This window comes from Mesoplodon mirus, assembly GCF_964341445.2.
Source record: "Mesoplodon mirus genome assembly, chromosome: 15".
In the NCBI taxonomy this organism is placed as follows: Eukaryota; Metazoa; Chordata; class Mammalia; order Artiodactyla; family Ziphiidae; genus Mesoplodon; species Mesoplodon mirus.
Window position 1 is genome coordinate 70803509 of NC_138991.1, and position 20088 is coordinate 70823596.

The 20088-nt window shown below is 47.9% G+C and overlaps 1 protein-coding gene across 2 annotated transcripts in view; it reads right to left on the bottom strand.

Annotated features, from left to right (window-relative positions):
* NAPB (NSF attachment protein beta) overlaps positions 1 to 20088 on the bottom strand; it is a 40153-nt gene that overhangs the window by 12801 nt on the left and 7264 nt on the right. Inside the window, exons 2-6 of one of the 2 annotated variants that reach the window (XM_082645507.1) lie at positions 10997 to 11076; positions 6330 to 6446; positions 4746 to 4792; positions 4577 to 4654; positions 146 to 201 (exon numbers count right to left, since the gene is read on the bottom strand). In XM_082645507.1, the coding sequence (XP_082501633.1) occupies positions 146 to 201; positions 4577 to 4654; positions 4746 to 4792; positions 6330 to 6446; positions 10997 to 11076 (378 nt within the window). Of the gene's footprint in view, positions 1 to 145; positions 202 to 4576; positions 4655 to 4745; positions 4793 to 6329; positions 6447 to 10996; positions 11077 to 20088 lie in introns of those variants that run through there. The other variant, XM_082645508.1, reaches the window with a different exon arrangement.

Below are 20088 nucleotides of genomic sequence, written 5' to 3' on the forward strand. Positions count from 1 at the left end.
AAAATACTCCCAAAGAGAAATGACACGCCATCTCAGTGCACCTTCACGTGGTATGATGCAAGGGGCTCCCAGAGCAGAGTGAAGGTCTGTCTTTTATTACAGGTAACAAAACCCATTGAACTATATCAAGAAAAATAATACTTGCCTGTTGGATTCTTCCCCTTTGTAATAATCAGCTGACTGTTCGTAATGGGCGATAGCCTGCAAACACACACACATTTTATTCAAACTATTTGTCTGAAGAGTTGCATTTAAAAACTACATTTGCACAGATATTTTTCCTATAAATAAACCTTTTCCAGCAGCAAATCGTTCACAACCCGGCCTGCTTTATTTTGGGAACACAAGAAAGCATGCGCTTCCAGCAGATGGCTTGCTGTCCAACAAAATCTCTTCTTCCCTACCTCCCACCCAGCAAATGCCCTGCCACCCCGTCTCCCCAGGCCTGCTGCAGTTAGGGGCAGCCAGGTGACCTGTCCTTCCCAATGGGATGTAAGCAGACACGCTGTGGGCCACCTCCAGATGTGGCCCACACATCTGACTCTGCAGCCTTCTCCAGGCCTGTCCCCTTCCCGTGAGCTGGAAGGCAAGGGCCACGTCTAGTGATGCTGGAAGCCGCAAACTGAAGACGGCAGCCCTTCTGTCAGCCTGGTCCCCAAGTGATGTCCCCACCACCGCCAAACCCCAAGCAGTGACAGTGGACTGTTATTTCAGAGACGTGTGAGGCCCTATTCCATTCCGATCTATGGCCTGCTGCAGCAGGCACAGACGTTCCTCACGGATACCCAAGGGTCATCCAGAATAAAGGTGTTGCCTTCCACCTAAGACGGGGCGAGCTGTGAACAATCAAGTGGAGAGGAAACAGGCTGCAGCCTGGAAAGCTAGAAGCCCTGGTCATGCTGCGGCGTAAGACTTAGTGAAATCAAGCACCTGACAGCTCAGAAAGCAGAACCGTGCCTGCTGGAGCAGTGACCCCGTGGTTAATCATAATGGGCTACCAGGGCTCAGATGAAGAATAATGATACAAAGTATCAGTATGAAAGTTCTTCGTGAAATGGTAAATCAAAACAGCCAGAAAAGAGTATACACAAATACCCAGACACGTGGAGGAAACACCTGGAATCCACCCTTTTGGAGCACAGTCAGAGCCCTCACACTCTCTCTCTCTCTCTCTCTCTCTCACACCCACACCCCCACACACACACACGCACACACACGCACGCACACACACATGCACACACGCTTTACTCTCCCACTACACCATTAGCTCCGAGGGCAGGCAGGCCCACGTGGCTTTGCTCCCAAGCCCAGCGCGACGCCTGTCACACAGCGGGTGCTCAGCAAACAGGTGCAGGGGGGACGTGGGCAGATGCATGTCACAGGCGGTCCGGATTACACGGCCAGCATCACCACGGCTCATGGGAATGCCAACCAAAGGAAGGCTTCCCGTGGACTTCTCAGTAGTCGAACGTTATCCCTGAGCTGTCCGCATTCTCTGAAGTACTCTGCACCCTTTCCCATCGGAATAATGGGGTTAAGTATGGGAGACAATACCCAATCACTGTGTAAAGAGTAACAGGCTGGACAACCTCTTCCCAGGGAGGGAGCGTACGTACTACTCACCTTCCCGGCTCTTACCGCCCAGAACTCAGGGAACGGTGCTGGGCTGAATGAACCATGCGGAACTGCTGTTTTGGAGGGTAAAAAAAAAGGCCAAATGCGGATGATATGGTTTAACCTGACACGTAGTAAATAATGACACTGGTTCATCAAGACGTGATAGCCCTAAACTACAGCTAGATTTATCATAGTAAAAGAAAAATTTTGTTTGGGTTTTAATAATTAATAATGCTAATGAAACCACTCATCAAATTTCATGGTATTCTCAAGTTTTGACAGAAAATAGTTGAAAAAAAACTCACCTAGCGCTTAACAGAGAAGTTTCAGAGAAAAGAGGTTAGGCACGGGTTATCTTTGGATGTTCACACTAGTGTGGAATTTTAACATGTAGTGACATTAATCAGGCACAAGTCGACCCTTACACGTTAGAATTCAGCCCAGAGTATCTTACAATTTCAAGGATGATAATAAATATCAAAAGTAGAACACAGCCGCCAATAACAACAGCGCATGTAACAATAAATCCAGACACAAAAATCAGTTATTATCCTGTAATTTGGGTAGCGTGACAAAGGAATCACAATACTCCTCCTTGGGGAGTCTGGTAAGCGTCACGGTGCTGGAGAACACTGGGCCCTGAAGGCAGAGACTGGACTCTAGGACTGCGGTCACCACCAGAGTCTTAAGGCAAATGCAACAGCTAAGGGTCAAGCTCAAGAGTCCACTTTGTAGGTGAAACAGCCTTAAACAGCCTTCAGATGGGATCATTCTTTCAGAACCTACGCCCTGAGAACCTGCCATAGACACTTACCCTACACTGTAACAGACAACACGAAATCACGTTCTCCAGGGGCTGAGACGGACACGAGTCAGAGCTCCTCTAGGTCACTGAATATTACTGATTATTATTATATTAATGTTTTACTTGGAAGTCAAAGGAGTATTGTGAGTTTACGGAACTTCACATTTCCTTGTTCACCAGCTAAAATCTGAGTGAACCAGGGAACACATCGTGGCCACATTAACTGGGAAGAAACATAACGAATCAGACATAAGATGCCTCAGTGTAACTGATTTTTCAAACAAACATCATGCGCCACCAACACAACCTGGAGAGTCCCGCCAGGGAGGCGAGGGTGAGGACGTTTCTAGACACAGGAGCCCAAACATGAGGGAACAAGATGAGCTGAGCCCCACGCATGTGCTAAGTGATGTGGTTCTTACGACGCACCGTGACACGCTCCACGTAAGCACCAGGAGGTGCTGCCCATGGGCAACCTGCAGAATGGCAGGAACACCGCGGGCGACAGGCCGCAGAAGCTCCTGTGCGTGACAAACCATCAACTTTGTTCAAGAAGGAAAACAAGAGTTCGCCACAGGTCGTTTACCCGCCCTGAATCTTCTGGAGACGCATGTAGTAAAGAGGCTGCCCAAGACCACCCCGGAAGACAGAGTACTGACCACCGAGGACAGGAGCAGACGCAGCGGCCTCGGCTGGAGAAACGCTCTGCCCAGCGGCACTCACCCCCGCCAGGTGGTTCAGCTCAGTACAGATGTGGAGCCACCCCAGCCACCCGTACTCGGCTCCTCCTGCTCTGCCATCGACTCTGCGCCCGGGGGCAAAGGAGGGCTCAGGTCTGGGGCTCATCACCTCCTCCTGGGTCTGCAGAAAAGCTCCCCACAGAGACGGGGCATACGGCCCTGATGTAGTCAAGGTCTAAGGGCAGCCTCAGAAGAGCACGGCACAGTATGACAAAAACGGCTCAAAGCCAAGTCCATGAAACGAGCCAGAGAGTTCTGAGCTGCGTGACCACAAGGGGCATCAGCATGAAGTCAAAGGGAGACGTTAACAAGGCCTGTCTGACTGCAGTACTGAGAGGGCCTCCCCGCCCGAGACTCCGTCTGCTCTGGCAGGTGCAGTGTGACAGTGAGGGCATCCTGTGCTCACTCATCAGAGCCTGGGCTCTCAGACACACCAGTAAACCACAGGAAGGTTCGGGCTGACGCGGGGCACCCACTCCAGTGGAGGGAGACGGCAACACAGGGCCGGAGAGCAGCCATCACAGCGCCTGCAAGGGGCCACTGAGGTGGGGGAGGCGTCTGGGTGTGTCTCCGCGAGGGCTGAGGTCCCAATTTTAACTAGGAGGCTGTGAAAGTTCTCATCACAGTGACAAATGAGCAAAGCTCTGAAGGACAACTGACGTGTGGGGGAAGAGCTCAGGGCACAGGGACAAGCAGCGCAAAGACCCAGAGGCAGAGCCCACGTGTGCGAGGGTCGGCAGAGGTCAGGGTGGCTGCTGCAGGGGGAGCAGGAGAGCAAGGGGGGACGAGGAAGAGGGGCGCCTGGAAGGCGCTGGGTGAGGGGCCAATCCGTGGGGCGCAGGAGGCCGCCTGCAAGGTTGGAAGCAGCGGAGAAACAATCTGATCTCCTGCGAACGAGGATGGCGAGTTGCCAGCATACACGGGACACTTCAAGCTGCGGTGCTGCGTGAGCACAGACAGGACCACGGGAGCGAGCACAGTGAGAGCGGACGAGGGCCCAGCCCCAAGGGGAGAGAGGAGGAACCAGCCGAGGGTGGGGGGCAGAGAACCAAGCGGGGGCCGTGCTCCAGAGGCTGAGGGAAGAGGTGAAACGGGAGAGGAAGAGACAAGAGTGACAACGGTCCAGCGCGAGCAGCAGGCACGGGGTGAAGGGTGACCTCTGAGAGCTCAGCGTCCGCCCCAGGCTGTGCAAGCCATTCCTCCCTGACTCACGCCTGCTTCCCACGGCGCTCGGTTTTACACAAACGCCGTCCCCAGTTGGAGGGAGGCAGCCTGGGGAGCTGGCAGGGCTTTCCCTCCCGCCCCAGCCCGAGGTCTCCACGTGACCCTGTCTGCGCACGCATCCCTCTGCCCTCACGAGCCCACTGCAGGGGTGCCTGGGGTCCCTGCCTGCCGCCTGCCCCCGTCCACACACCTTCTCGATGTCCACCAGCTCCGTCTCATAGATCTCCGCGATGGTGATGTGGTGCTTGGCCGCGATCGTGAACCTTCCCTGGGGAGGAAACAAAGCAGTCACATCCCAGTTAACTGTGAGCTATCTCGAGGGTTCCACCCCACGGCCGCTCAAGCAAGGCATGTCTTACCATGTCTGTGTAAATGTCGATGGCTGCATTTAAGCAGTTGATAGCCTCTGAAGCGAAGGCATTCAAGAAAGACAATGAAAAATCCATTCAGTCAGAGGGTTCGCTGAGCCTGTCTTCCTGGCTGCTTCTACATGGCTAAGGGGCCCCCCTGGGGCGGGGCGGGGGCAGGGTGGTTGGCAAGAAGCAAACACACGTCCAGCCCCTCGGGGAGCCTGTCCACGGAAGTGTCATCAACACCTGTCAACCTATCCACTAAAACCTTAAGTGAACGCACTCCTTGCTGCTATCATGTGTATGTATTAATTTTGAAAGACAGTACTTTTTGTACAGTGTTAAAAGACGCTAACTTCCGGTGTACTAACAAATACCAATAGGAAGAAAAAAATCTAATAAACGAGAGTGCTGATGACACTCATTTTCTGAAACAGCGAGCCGACAGCTCCCCACCCCATGGTGGCGTTTACAAGGCTGGCAAGCGGTTGGCGGCTCCAAGTTTACTGCTTTTGCTCTAAAGAGGCAACAGAGCAAAAAGGCCCGACCGAAGGATCAGAAAGATAAGTAGATTAGTGAAAATAAAAGCAAATTCCCCCTAAGCTGCATAAGAAATGCGGATTGTTAGGCCTTTAAAACTACAGAAAAATAGGAAAGCTACCCACAAAACCCGCTCAAACCCCCGGCTAGGAATTTGATGCACTTTTCCTCCGTGTTTTCTGGATGCATTTCTATGAGCACTGACGTATTGTGAATTTCAGATTTCGGCTCTCCGTGGTTCCTCAGCTGCCGTGAGAACATTTCCCAGGTCAGTGAGACGCCCTGAAGCCAGGGGTTCAGTGCCTGCAACACACTCTGAAATACTGACGTGAGGTGATTCTACGGTGCACTTAGGCTGTGCCCAGTTTTTCCCCTTTGGAAAATAAACTGTGGCTAGTCCTTATACCACAGCCCTTGAAATAGCTTATGTCAGTGTGATATGTTCACAAGAGCTGGGATTTCTGTATTAAAACGGGCTGCTGAAACAAGGAGGGAGGTTCCACGGCCACCAGTGCATGTGTGGAGGGAGGAGATGAGGCCTTCAATCGCTAAGTGTGCACTCCTCTAACTCAAAAAGAAAGAACGTCTGCAAAACTTCACCTCTTCAAATACCCAAGATCATTTTTTCCTCAAAACCTAGTGTTTGAAACACACTTTTTAAAGAAGTCACATGAATGCCGTGTGAATAAGCTGTTTTCAACCATAGGATTTTACGACCTCCCATTAACTGGATCTCCACACACACTATTGGGGAGCGAGGGAACACTCGTTTCCTTTAGTGAGCGACGTACACACTCACACAATTGAGGTAAGACTTAGATAAAATTAACGCTAATTTCCAAAACACTGTCCACAATGCAACTCCACGATGGAGTTCAAGAAAATGGTGTTGAGAACTAAGCTGGATCAATTTAACAGATTTTCTCCTCATAAAAGCTTCAGATGATTGCAGGTAAAAATCCCCAAATCTCCACCGTCCTGAAGCGCGAGCATCTCGCTCTGGCAGCACAACCTGCGGGAGGTCTGGGGGGCACGGGACAGAGCGCGGCTCACCTTGGGGGTCTGCCTTCTTGTAGGCGTTCCCAGCATCCACAAAGCTGGTGGCGGAGTCGTGTTTGCTCTGCAGCTGCATATGGAGCTTGGCTGCCTGACAAAACGCATTTCCTGCAGCTGAAGAAGACAAATGACTCAGTTAGCCCAGAGGAGCAAGCACCCTGCAGAGCGGCCCTGCTCCAGGAGCCCGGCCCACGCCCGCCTGGGGAAGGCCCCATCCCTGACAGCAGCACACGTGCCTGTGACCCAGTGCACCTCGGGTGGCCACGAAGACGCCCAGGACCCAGGGGGACAGCAACAAGGGCTCCTCTCAGCCCCAGGCCTCCTTCCACACTGACTGCCCAGCGGCGGGTGTTCAGCTCTGTCCCTGGCACAGGTCCCGCACCAACAGGGCATCTCCGCAGAGGCGTGAGGCCGGGAGGGTCCACAGGCGAGGATGCGCACCGCCCATCTCTCTGTGTCCACTGGCTCAGCTGGCATCACCGGAGAAACAGCGACAAAGGCACCCAGATAGAGCAGGCTCAAAAGGAGTGAAGATGAGGCCCACAATTTCTAAAGTCAAAGCTCTTTCCTAAGTTTATGACAAAGTCTGACAGAGACCCATGGGGTTGAACTGTGCATGTCCCACTTGGTGTGGAACTGGCACACTTCCCCGCAGTCACACGGGTGCAGCCCGGGGGCACAGCGTGAGAGGTTCACGCGCTCAGCCTTTCCAGAAAAGGTTCTGGATCAGGAAATGTGGCTTCTGGTGGGGCTGAAATGGAGGAACGAAGGAGGAAGGACCGGGCTGGGGTGGAAGAGGTCAGGCCCGCCCAGGAGGCTGTGACGGTCAGCATGGGACCTGGACGACGATGAACCCACTTCACCACGAGGTCCTCAAGTGCAGGGGAGGACCAGGACTGGGGACGATCATGAGGGTCTGGAGTCGGAAGTCAGGACTAGCAGGGATGGAGGAAGAGCTCGCCCCGTTAGGAAAGGCACGACCAAGAGTATCACAAAACCTCCTGGTACTTAAAAAAAATTTTCAGTCATAAACGTTTCAAAGACATTCAGAAAAGTATAAAAAATAGTGACAGACGCCTAAGAACCCTGATGGTATTAAACATTTACTTTAAATTTCTTTTCAGAAACAGAACAGTCAATTCCACTGAAGCTTCAGTGGCTCTCCATGTCCCAACCACACTCCCAGAGGAAACTACATAATTTCCACTGCGGTTTCTGGACCTTCACCCAAGGGAGAAGAGGCAGCACAAACCCCTGAGCCAGCCTGCCCAAATTCAAGTCTTGCTCTGTGCAAGACAAAAGAGCGCCCAGGCACTTCTGAAATTATTTACCCACCAGCGTGGCCTGGGCCCTGCCAGTCCAAGCAGACACTGGCCTGTGGCTGGAGCTGGAACTGCAGAAGCCTGCCCGCCAGGCCTTGACCCCTACCTTGGTGGACCGCAAACCCAGAGGCCCAGAGAAGGGGCCAAGCCACTGCCAGGGTGGTGGGCAGGCACCCAGGTCCTCCGGGCAGCTGTGAACTTCCCGGTGGCAGTTCAGGAACGTAGCGGCCAAAGAGTGGCTCTGATGGGCTCGGCCTCAGAAGCGTGTAGCCATCACTTGGACCTTCTAGGCAAAACGCTCAGAACGGCCTGGCCCCAGGCACGTGCACGCGTGTTGGCCATTGTCATTATCACACGTAAATCTGTCCTTAGAGAACACCTGTGCTTTGCTGTGTTTAAATGTCATCGTTTCTCTTACAACCGGATCCTCCCTCTCCCACCAATAATTTAGTTTTTGAAAGTTTATTTGTGCTGGCCGTCCCAGAACCAATCGTGGTCCATCCTTCCCTGGCTGAGGGTAACAGCACGGCATCCAGGCTCTGCCGTGTTGGCTCCACTTCCCCCGATGATTTTTTTTCTTTTAATAAACTGATTGATTGATTTGATTGATTTTTTGGCCACGCTGGGTCTTTGTTGCTGCGCGCGGGCTTTTCTCTAGTTGCGGTGAGCAGGGGCTACTCTTCGTTGTGGTGCACGGGCTTCTCATTGTGGTGGCTTCTCTTTATTGTGCAGCATGGGCTCTAGGCATGCGAGCTTCAGTAGTTGTGGCACGCAGGCTCAGGAGTTGTGGTGCACGGGCTTAGTTGCTCTGTGGTATGTGGGATTTTCCCGGACCAGGGATCGAACCCGTGTCCCCTGCACTGGCAGGCGGATTCTTAACCACTGCGCCGCCAGGGAAGTCCTCCCCAGACAATATTAAGAGCTTTGATTTTACAATTTCACGCTCCCACCTTCCAAAACTAGGTGCGGGCTCACTTTTTCAGTCTGAGCACTCACTCCCACCATCATTAACAAACGCCAGCTCCATCTCTCCAAACTTGGAAGTGGTTTAATACATGCTCCTTTAAAGACAAAGTTACACACTTTCTCAGGCCCAATTTCCTCAACTGGAAACATCTAATACCTGCCAGGATGACCTCTCAAAATTGGAGTAGCAGATGAATTAGTTTATAAAAGAACTTCGAAAACTATAAACAAATGCAGTGGTGTCATGATCACCACCACTAGGACATGGAAGTAAATTCAAAGAACCTGATTTTTTTTCAGTTTATTTCATTTTTTAACCATTTTTTAAATTGAAGTAGAGTTGATTTACAATGCTGTGTTAGCTTCAGGCGTGCAGCAAAGTGTTTCAGTTATATATATATCTATTCATTTTCAGATTCTTTCCCATTACAGGTTATTACAAAAGATTGAGTATAGTTTCCTGTGCTATACAACAGGTCCTTGTTGTTTATCTATTTTATGTATAGTGGTGTGTATCTGTTAATCCCAAGTTCAAAGAACCTAATACTTATTAATTCACTACACAAATATGCTGAGTATCTATCGTGTTGCACATACTGGTCCAGGGCCTATAGGTAGAGCAGAGATAAAACCCAGAAACACCCTGGCTTTCTAAGGTTTATGTTCTAGTGAGGGACAGCACATAATAAAAGCACAGACAATACAAATGAACAAATGTACTTCATTTATTTTTGCTAGATGGTGGTAAGGGCATCGGAGAAAAGAGAACGGGGCTTCCCAGAAGAGAGGATTGCTATCTTTAAAAGCAATGGCCAGGAAAGACCTAAGACGACGATGACATTTGTAGAAGGACCTGGAAAAAACAGGGACTGGCCACGCCCTACTGTAGGGAAGAGAGTGCCAGAGGGAGGGCACAGCACAGGCAGAGGCTCAGAGGAAAGAGCCGGGGAAGGAGCGGGTGGGCAGGAGAAGCGTCCAGAGTCGGGAGGGGATGGGAGATCGAGTAGATCCTGAAGGGCACCATGAATAACTGTAGCTCTGATTTGAAATAACATGACCTGACTTAAGATTTAACGGGATTACTTTGTTTTCCTCATTAAAACACACTAGGAAAGTAAAGAAGCAGGGAGGTAACAGTCCAGGCAAGAGATCACTGGGGTCGGGGTGGGGAGTGCCCACACGTCCCCCTCGGTTACATAACCGGTAATGCCCCTCGGAAAGGAATTTCCAAAGTTTAGAACATCTGGTCAAAAGATGAAATAAATAAAGGGTCTTTTTAGATAAGGTCACTTTTTACGTATGATTACAGGACCTGAACCAAACAAAAGATGTGAATGCTAATACTGTTTTCTCCTCCATTTTAAAATACATTATAATCAGGTATAAATGCACTTTGGAAACAGAACATACCTTTTTAACCTACAACTAAACCTATAAAAAGAATTTCACAGCCAGAAAAGACCTTTTAGGGTCATCTAGTTCAACAGCATTTTCTTCACTGAAATGATTTTTAAAGTATCAGCCTTAGAAGCAAGGGGGAAAATCGTCACACCGCACACCTCACGCTTACACAATGCGATGTGTCACTGACATCTCGATCAAGCTGGGAAAGCACACGGGGAAACACACTTAGAGAGGGCAAGGCCCCGCCTCAGGTCATCTGCAGGTGCGAGGGGGCTGGAGACCCATGTCCTGCCCCGTCAAAGGCTGTCTCCACCTGCACTACAGAAAAACCCCAGCACAGAACTTCTTTCTCCAGGGGCAGAGGATAAATTTGTTTCTCAAATCAGTGTTAGAAAGAGCCATCCCCTCTCAAAACGATGAAAAGAATTCTGATTTTATTTTGTGTAATTTCCCCCGGTAGAAAGCATTATGTTAGAAACTGACGAGTCTGTCAGGGTTTACAGAAATAACACCTCCCACTGCTGCATTTCTCAGTGGACCACAACCAGTTATCAGAGTAAGGAATGGTTAGAAATTCTTCACCAAGGTTTAGGTAAACAAAAGCAGACTCTCCTGTTTATCCTACTTGTTTTCAATAAGTTTTACTACAACTTTCATTCCTTGTGGTACTGAATTTACTTAAGCACATTAATAAGAAGCAAAGATTACTATTCTTAAATCCAAGTAAACTTTAAGTCTTTTAAATCACCACATGCCCACTGTATGAAGTGGTTTACAGACACTAAAACAGACACAGCCTCTACGCTTAAACTTTAGCCAGGATTTCAAGCTTTGTTCCCTTGGATCAAGGACCCCCTCTCCCGGTCCACAGCCAGCAGTTTTTCTAAGGGGAAGGCAGACAGTCATTTCCTCCTTCAAAGTGATTTTAAGTTATTTGCCTAAAAAGCAAACAAACAAAAACTGTATACATACCGCTCCAATTCTTAGCCATCTTGAACATATTTGCAGCTCTGGTATACATTTCACAAGCTTCTTCTATTCTTGTGTTTCCTCTGAGAAAAATTTAAAAATGAGGTTAAGTTTTACTATACCAACCATCCACATCCCTAATCCTCCCCTCCTCCCTCAAATAATAAACATCTAATGAGCACTTACTATGTGCCAGACCAGCATTAGAGAACCTTAACAGCTGTTCAAAGGAGTTACTCTAATTATCCCTGTTTTCCAGATGAGGAAACTGAGGCATTATAAAGTAGCCACACAGCAAGGATGCCACAGAACTGAGACTCAAATACAGATGTGGCAGGACCCAGGGCTTACACCCTCAACCAGAGTCTTTTCCATGCATGAAAACTGAAGTTTTACTCATTCTGAGAAATGAGAAGTATATTTTTCAAGGGAAATTAGGATAAAGACATCTTGACACTTTTAATATCCAAGAGTTCAGCACTATGTTTATTCAGACTTAAAAGTAAAAACAAAACCCAGGGCTTCCCTGGTGGCCCAGTGGTTAAGAATCCACCTGCCAATGCAGGGGACACGGGCTCGAGCCCTGGTCCGGGAAGATGCCACAAGCCGCAGAACAACTAAGCCCGTGCGCCACAATTACTGAGCCTGCGCTCTAGAGCCCACGCTCCGCAACAAGAGAAGCCACCGCAATGAGAAGCCTGTGCACCACAACAAAGAGTAGCCCCTGCTCGCCGCATCTAGAGAAAGCCAGCACGTGGCAACGAAGACTCAACGCAGCCAAAAATATAAATGAATGAATGAATGAATGATACTCAACATCATTAGCCATCAGAGAAATGCAAATCAAACCACAAACGACATATCACTTCACTCCCACTAGGCTGGCTAGAATCAAAAGACAGATCTAACAAATGTTAGGGAGGATGTACGGAAACTGGAACCCTCATATACTGCTGGTACAAGTGGCAAATTGTATAAAAAGCCACTTTGGATAACAGTTTGGCAGCTGCTCAAAAGGTGAAACATAGTTACTATATGACCCAGAAATTCTACTCCTAGGTACATACCCAAGAGAAATGAAAATGTTAGTCCACACAAAAACTTGTACACAAATGTTCACAGCAGCATTATTCATGACAGACAAAAATGGAAACAACCCAAAGGTCCATCAAATGATAAAGGAGGTACACACACAATAGAGATCAGACAATAGAAAGGAATGAAGTACTGATCATACTACAAGGTAGACGAGCCTTCAAAAAACATCATGTGAAGTGAAGAGCCAGTCCCAGAGGACACACCATGCACACGAAAGGTCTACAACAGGCCAATCTACAAAGACAGAAAGCAGACTGGTGGTTGCCTAGAGCTGGAAGTGCTAGAGAAAAATGAGGGGGGAGGGTACAGAGTTTCTTTCTGGGGTGATGAAAATGTTCTAAAACTGCTTGTTGTGATAGCTGCAAAGCTTGGTGAATATGCTTAAAACTACTCAACTGGACACTTGAAACGGGTGAATTGTATGGTATGTGAATTATATCTCAATAAAGCTGTTCCTCTCCCCTCTAAAAAAAAACCCTTTTGGAAGCTATGTCACACAGCCAATGATAGGATGGCAACAAACCACACCAAAAATGAAGCATCAGAACAGGCAACGCCTTCTCTCACTCACACCTTCATGTTCCTTTTTCTCTACTTCACAGCTACATTAAAAAAAAAAAAAAAAAAAAAGCTAATGATCCCAATGGAAAATCCCCAACTTGAGAAAGCTTTCAATCTTAGCCACAGCTCCTTGGAGCTAACAGAGGCTTGCCACTTTCTGTATCTTATTTTTCTAACATGTACCAGGCATCTTGAACTGTAATTATAGTGCAATCATTCTTTTTTTTTTTTTAATTTATTTTTGGCTGCGTTGGGTCTTCGTTGCTACTCGCAGGCTTTCTCTAGTTGTGGCGAGCAGGGGCTACTCTTCGTTGCGGTGTGCGGGCTTCTCATTGCGGTGGCTTCTCTTGTTGCAGAGCACGGGCTCTAGGCGCGTGGGCTGCAGTAGTTGTGGCACGTGGGCTCAGTAGTTGTGGCTCACAGGCTCTAGAGCGCAGGCTCAGTAGTTGCGGCTCATGGCCTGAGTTGCTCCGCAGCACGTGGGATCTTCCCAGACCAGGGCTCAACCCCTGTCCCCTGCACTGGCAGGCGGATTCTTAACCACTACGCCACCAGGGACGTCCAGTGCAATAGTTCTTATTAAAGGTTTCCAAATAAAACTAGCTTAATTAAAATGTACTTTATCCTATTATTTTCAGAAGCAGGTTCAGCTAGGAATAATAGAACACCTACATTATGCCAGGTTTTATGCTGCACATTTCCACACGCCTTACGTCATCTTCATTATTACAACGACCACAAAAGATCTCCATGTTACAGAAGAGAAAACTGTACCTGGAGGTCAATGGCTTGCCCAAGGTCATCCAGCCAAGGTCAGTGGTGGAGCTGACACCTGATAACGGGTTTAGCGATGTTTATAAAAATAATGAATGAACCCTGCCTCACCTCTCCTAAAACAGAATCACCAGAAAAATTCTCATGTTAAAAGCACCAGAGAACTCATGTGTCATAAACAGACGTAACTTAAAGAATTCATGAAAAAAGCATACTTTTAAGTCACTCCAAATGCCTACTGTGTTCTACACCCATGAACGTTGATTTTTATAAGTTTTAAGGACAAATATTCAGAATTCACATTCACATATTCAACTGACTGTTACCCAGAGCCCCTATAAGTGAGGTAGAAGACCCTCAAAAACAGAAACAAGTTTCATTGAGGGAGTCTACATTATAAAGTGATACAGTACAGTACATGGCACTGACCTGCCAGAAATCACTAAGAAAACAAAGTCCTTACCCAGGAGGAGGTCAGAATGCCAAGAAGAGTATTTAACTTCAGTGCTGGAGAAGTCTGAGGGTGTCTAACATCCCCGCCCCAGGTTCCAAGGAGATGGGGTGAGAGTCACACGCCTCCCCCAGCCCCCAGGAGCAGCAGAGCTGGGCCCGAGCCCCTGCTTCTCTTCACTACCTCCCCCCGGCCCCCACCTGTTCCCGTTTTAATGTTTAGGAGGAAAAAAAAATCAGCCTGGGAAAAATCACAGCCCGTTATTCCAAAGAGCTCCGATGACATCTACACGCAGACCAGCCTATTAATCCTCCGCTCATCCAAAGTCTTGCATTTTCCTCGTGGTAAGTGAGAGCTACCTGGGAGCAGCGGGAAACTGCAACTGAGCATGTGCGCAGGTGGGGGCCAGAGACACCAAATCAAGAGCCGTGGGGACCAACGACACACACCAAGAGATATGCCCCAGAGAAGCGGGGCAACTGCTGAGGCGGAAAGAACGCTGCTCTTAACCCACGAGATCTGGAGCAGGAGTGTCCTACCGCGTGACAATCACAGAGCTGTGATGACGCCAAAGCAGGACTAGAGACAAAATTCAGCTTCATCACCAGAACACCCCGAAGGGCTGTCAAACCGTGTGGAAAGACTGAACACAGGGATAACTTTGAGTTTCCCGGGCCTGGGAGGGGCTCCTCCTCCTCGTTCACCAGTGACACCACTCCAGCCACCAGGCCGATGCCGGGACAGGGTCCAGCACAGGGCCTGGTTCACAGGCCTCAATCACGAGGCTGGAGACCCAGCGTCTGCATGGAAGAAACAGCCCACATCACAGGTTTGCAAGTTTCCCCCCGTGCCCCTCAAAACAACAAGCAAATACAGAAAGCATCCCGAAAAGAAGTGAAAAATTCAAAGTCTGTTTAAAATACCTCTACCATTAAAGGAAACAGTTTCTCTATTCACAACACTTCTGACACCAAACGTGGGTTTTCTATGCCAAGCAACTCTCCAGTTCCCTGCGGCCACCAGCGGGATGTCCTGCGACTCAATTCAGTTCCGCACAGGCCCCACAGGTTGAGCACCCGCACTTCAGATGCCCTTTGCAAGTGCTGGGTCCCCCCGTCTTCTGACCGACTGGCTACAAATCAGGGGTTCCCACAACCTCCTCCTCAAATTCGATAATTTGCTGGAAGGATTCACAGAACTCAGAGAAACACACTCCTATCACTGGTTTCTTATCAAGGACACAGCTGAGAAACAGCAAAACGGGAGAGAGGCACAGGGCAGGCGTGTCGGGAGGGCGCCCGCAGCCCCCCTCTCCCCAGGAGCCCCCCTCCCCCCAGGAGCATCCTCTCCCTGGGAGCAGCACCTCCATGTGTCTCCAACTCGGAAAGCTCTCTGAGCCCTGTCGTGTAGGGTTTTTACAAGGCTCACGGCAGAGGGACTGACTACCCTGGTGACCGACTCAATCCCCTCGGGGGTGGGACTGAAAGTTCCAGCCCTCTAATCACTGGCTGCTTCCCCTGACAACCAGCCCCCTTCCTGAAGCCATCAGGACCCACCTTGAGTCACCTCATCAGCATAACCCAGGTAGGGTTGAAAGGGGCTTCTTATGAATAACAAGACGCCCCTCTCACCCTCACCACTCAGGGTCTTACAAGCCTTTACCAGCTCCGTGCCAGGAACCCAGGGTGGAGAACAAATATATATTTCATATATCACAACATCACAGCCATATACAACTATTTATTCTACTTTTTACCCTCCAACAAGCAATTTACTTTCATCTGATACGTCACATCTGTAATCTCCACAGATTCTAAAACTTGGGAGTTTTTCTAGATAAACTTAACCCTTTCAGGGTTATTTTAGGTCTGGGTTTAATATGTCTGTTCCTCCACATGATGAGGAAGCAGGGCGCCTGCAGCAGGTGGAATGCAGAGGCCCCAGGGAGATACTTTCCTTAGTGCTCATCTGAATTCTTGTCCCAAACGCCTGTAACTGCTTGACTGAAGTCCTCTGCTTTTTCACAAACCAGTAACTGGAAGAGTAGTGCGAGCACGCAGGCTTTGGAGTCGGCCTGCCTACCAACAAACGTAGGCATCTATCGGCTCCCCCCGCCCCCAAGAGCAGACACAGCTCCAAGCCCCAGAGCACCGCCCCCAGAGCAGCTGGCAGAAGACAAGCAGGGGCCTCAAACTTGACAGGTGGCCTCAGTGCTTTGCCCTGGACCCTGGGATTCCATCTTCTGAGACCATCTCACTTTATTTTCATTTATGTAAGAAAAAATAATCACAGATTCTCAGACACAGGAAACAATCTGAGACAGTTAAAGACTGTCTGACAAAAGTATCTGCATTTAAGCATAACTTGCTGAAATAAATTTACAAGAACAGGTACAGCAAAGAAAGCTACTTGGACTTTATTTGGTAATAGTCCCAAGGCCTTGACTTGATATGGGGAGTCACCTCTCTTGAAGAGGGGAGATATGTATAGATTGGACCTTTTAGTAAAACAAACCAAGATACTTAAATATTACAAGGAAGCCAAAAATAGGAATTACTGGATAAACTCAGAAATGACACACACAACATGACTTGCCAAGAGAATTTTTCATATTTAATTTCAATCTTTATAAAAATTCATTTTTAAACTGAATTTAATCTTTCAGACTTGTGATTCCCATAGGACAATGATGGCTGCCTAAATACAAGCGCGTCCTCACATCCTCCAGAACCACACAGATCAACAAGGAGCAGATACAACCACCCGTAATACCCTCACGGCAAAACCAGCAGACAGAATTCAACAAGACTTCATTTAAATAAAGCTGGGGAAATAAAGACCCCGAACTAGCAGAGCCAGGGACACAGCCCCTGCTAGAAATCAGGAGGGGACGCCTGGACACAAGAGGGGGTGCGGCAGGGTCCCAGCAACAGCAGCTCACAGACGACAAGACCCCGGCAAGGAGGAGCCGCAGAGTGGGGTCAAGGAGGCAGGTATGAGACCTGGAGCACCTGGGGGGCTGGAAGGGCAGCCTGGCTAGAGGCGGCAGACTCCAGAAGACGTGCTTCTGCGGGAGGGAGGGGGAGAGGAGGCTTGGCAGTGAAGGGAAGAAGGCGGAGGTGGAAATAAACTCAGGGTCTCAGGAAACGGGAGGAGGCAGAACTGGAGGGGCAGCAAGCCCCACCCACCCCCACGACCCTAGTCATCAACGAAGCCGCACTAACGTCCTGATAGAAGGCGGAGCGTTCAGGAGAAGCCAGGCTTCGAATTCTGATCCTTCCCCAAGTTAGGGACATGCAGTAGACCCTCTCTTGTGATGGGTCTGGCAGGGACACCAGCTGCGCCCGCAGTCAGCCATGTGATCACCGACACACTCACAACCATTCTGGACCCAGATGCCCACTCTGCTTTTCACTTGCAGTACCTATTCAATGAATAGCAAGAGACATTCAACACTATTATAAAATAGGCCTTGTGCTAGATTGTTTTGCCCAACTGTAGGCTAATGGAAGTGTTCTGAGCATGTTGAAGGAAGGCCAGGCTAAGCTATCATGTTCGGTAGGTTAGGTGTATTAAATACATTTTCAACTTACGAGGGGTTTATCAGGACATAACCCCACTGTAAGCGGAGGAAGAATAACTGAACCTCTCCAATACACACACACCCTGGATAAAGGGGTAAGTAGAACACCCTCTCTGAGTGGCACATAGGTAGGTAATGGATTTTTTCCAGGGCAGATAAAATACTAGATGCCTAAGTAAGGAAACCGAGCAAAGGATATAAAAAAAGATTCATGGCATAAAGGTAGCCAGTAAAATAAAATTACGAAATTTCCTAAATAAAAAGCAAAGAAAAGAGATCACATGAAGAAAAACTGCAAATAAAACATAATACAGTTGACCCTTGAACAGTGCGGGGGGTTGGTGTGCTGACCCTGGTGCAGCCAGCCCTCCAAACACGCAGTCCCCCACCCGCACCCTCGCATTCCACAGATCGGGCAGCACCGCAGTACCTACTACTGAAAAAATCCTGCGTGTAAGTGGACCCACGCAGTTCCAACCCACGTTATTCAAGGGTCAGCTGTACATAACACATATAACAAAATGACAGAATTAAAAATCATCCATATGCCAGTCATACCAATAATGTAAATGTGCTGAAGATTTTTAGATTTGCTCACACATCTAAACAAACAAAGCCCAACTCTGTGCTCAATATGACAGACACAACTAAAATAAAGCTATTCTGAAAGCCTCAAGATAAAGAGCTGGTCGGGAGTTTGCCAAATATGTCAACCTGGGTTTGTCAGATTTGTTGCAACAAGAAATATCCCCAAGTCTTCCCAAAGCTTCTCTCTCTCTCTCTCACTCTACCTTGTGCTGGTTGTGACTGACTCTGCTGGCTCTTTCCCCGTGGGTCTTCTCTCTGTTCTGGAATGCGGCCCCCATCGGGTGTACTCCTCTCGTGAGGGAAGCACAGATGACCCCTGCAGCTTCTGCTCTCACTTCCTACCTCAAAGTCAGTCCCGGCCACGTTGCCTGGACTCAGGCCACTGCGCCTGGACTCAACGGGGAGGGGAGCTGCCCTCTCCCTGGGGCGAGGCGGCACAGGCCACATGGCAACAGGCATCAGGTATAATCCTCTTACCTAACACAGCTCTAAAACAGGCAAACGCAAGTAACAAGAAAGCAGGGATTGCTGGCATCAGACAAGGTAGAATTTGGGCTCAAAAGTATTAAATGAAATAAAGAAATTAACTTCATAATGCTAAAGATACAATTCAAATGAAATTATATTAATTGTGAATATCTATGTACCAAAACCTGGCAGCCACCTTTCTACAGCAGAAATTACAGGAATCCTAAATGCCAAAATAATCTTGAGAAGGAAGAACAAAACTGGAGGGCTCATACTTCCTGATTTCAAAACTTACTACAAAGATACAGTAATCAAAACAATGTGGTACAGGCATAAAAAAAGACATATAGACCAACGGACTAGAATAGAGAACGCATGAATAAATCTTTGCATATATGGGCAAATGATTTTTGACAAGGGTGCCAAAATATTCAACAGGGAAAAGACAGTCTTTACAACAAACGGTGCTGGGAAAACCAGATACTGACTTGCAAAAGAATAAAGTTGGACCCTTACCTAACACCTTATACAAAAATTAACTCAAAATGGATCAAGGACCTAAATGTGATACTTAAGACAACAAAAAAATCTTAGAAGAAAACAGCAAAAGCTTCATGACACTGGATTTGTCAATGATATTTTGGATATGACACTAAGGGCACAGGTTAGAAAAGAAAAATAGACAAATTGCATTTCATGAAAATTTAAAAAATTTTATGCATCACAGACACTATTCACAGAGTAAAAAGGCACCATACAGAGTGGGAGAAAATATCTGCAAATCACATACCTGATAAGGGATTAATATCCAGAATATAAAGAAAACTCTGATAAGGGATTAATATCCAGAATATAAAGAAAACTCCTAAAACTCAACAATAACAAAAAAACAAACCAATTCAAAAATGGGCAAATGACTTGAATAGACATTTCTCCAAAGAAGATATATGAATGGCCAATAGGCATACGAAAAGATGCTCAACATCACTAATCATTAGGGAAATGCAAGTCAAAGCCACAATGAGATATCAACTCACACCTGTCAGAATGGCCATTATTTAAAAAAAAAAAAAAAACAGAAAATAACTAGTGCTGACAAGCATGTTCAGAAATTAGAACCTGTGTGCACTGTTGGTGGGAATGTAAAATGGTACAGCTACTGTGGAAAAACAGTATGGCAGTTCCCAAAATATTAAAAGTAGAATTACCATATAATGCAGCAATTTCATTTTGGGGTATATACCCAAGAGAATGAAACGCAGGGTCTTGAAGAGATATTTGTACAATCACGTTCATAGCAGCATTATTCACAATAGCTAAAATGTGGAGGCAACCCTAGTGTCCATTAATGAATGAATGGATTAGCAAAATGTGGTATATACATATGACAGATTATTCAGCCTTATAAAGGAAAGAAATTCTGAAATATGCTACAATATGGATGAAGCTTGAGGACATTATGCTAGGTGAAATAAGCCAATCACAAAAACACAAATACTGTACGATTCCACTTATATGAGGTACTCAGCATAGCTGAAATCATGGAGAAAGTATATGGTGGTTTCCAGGGGC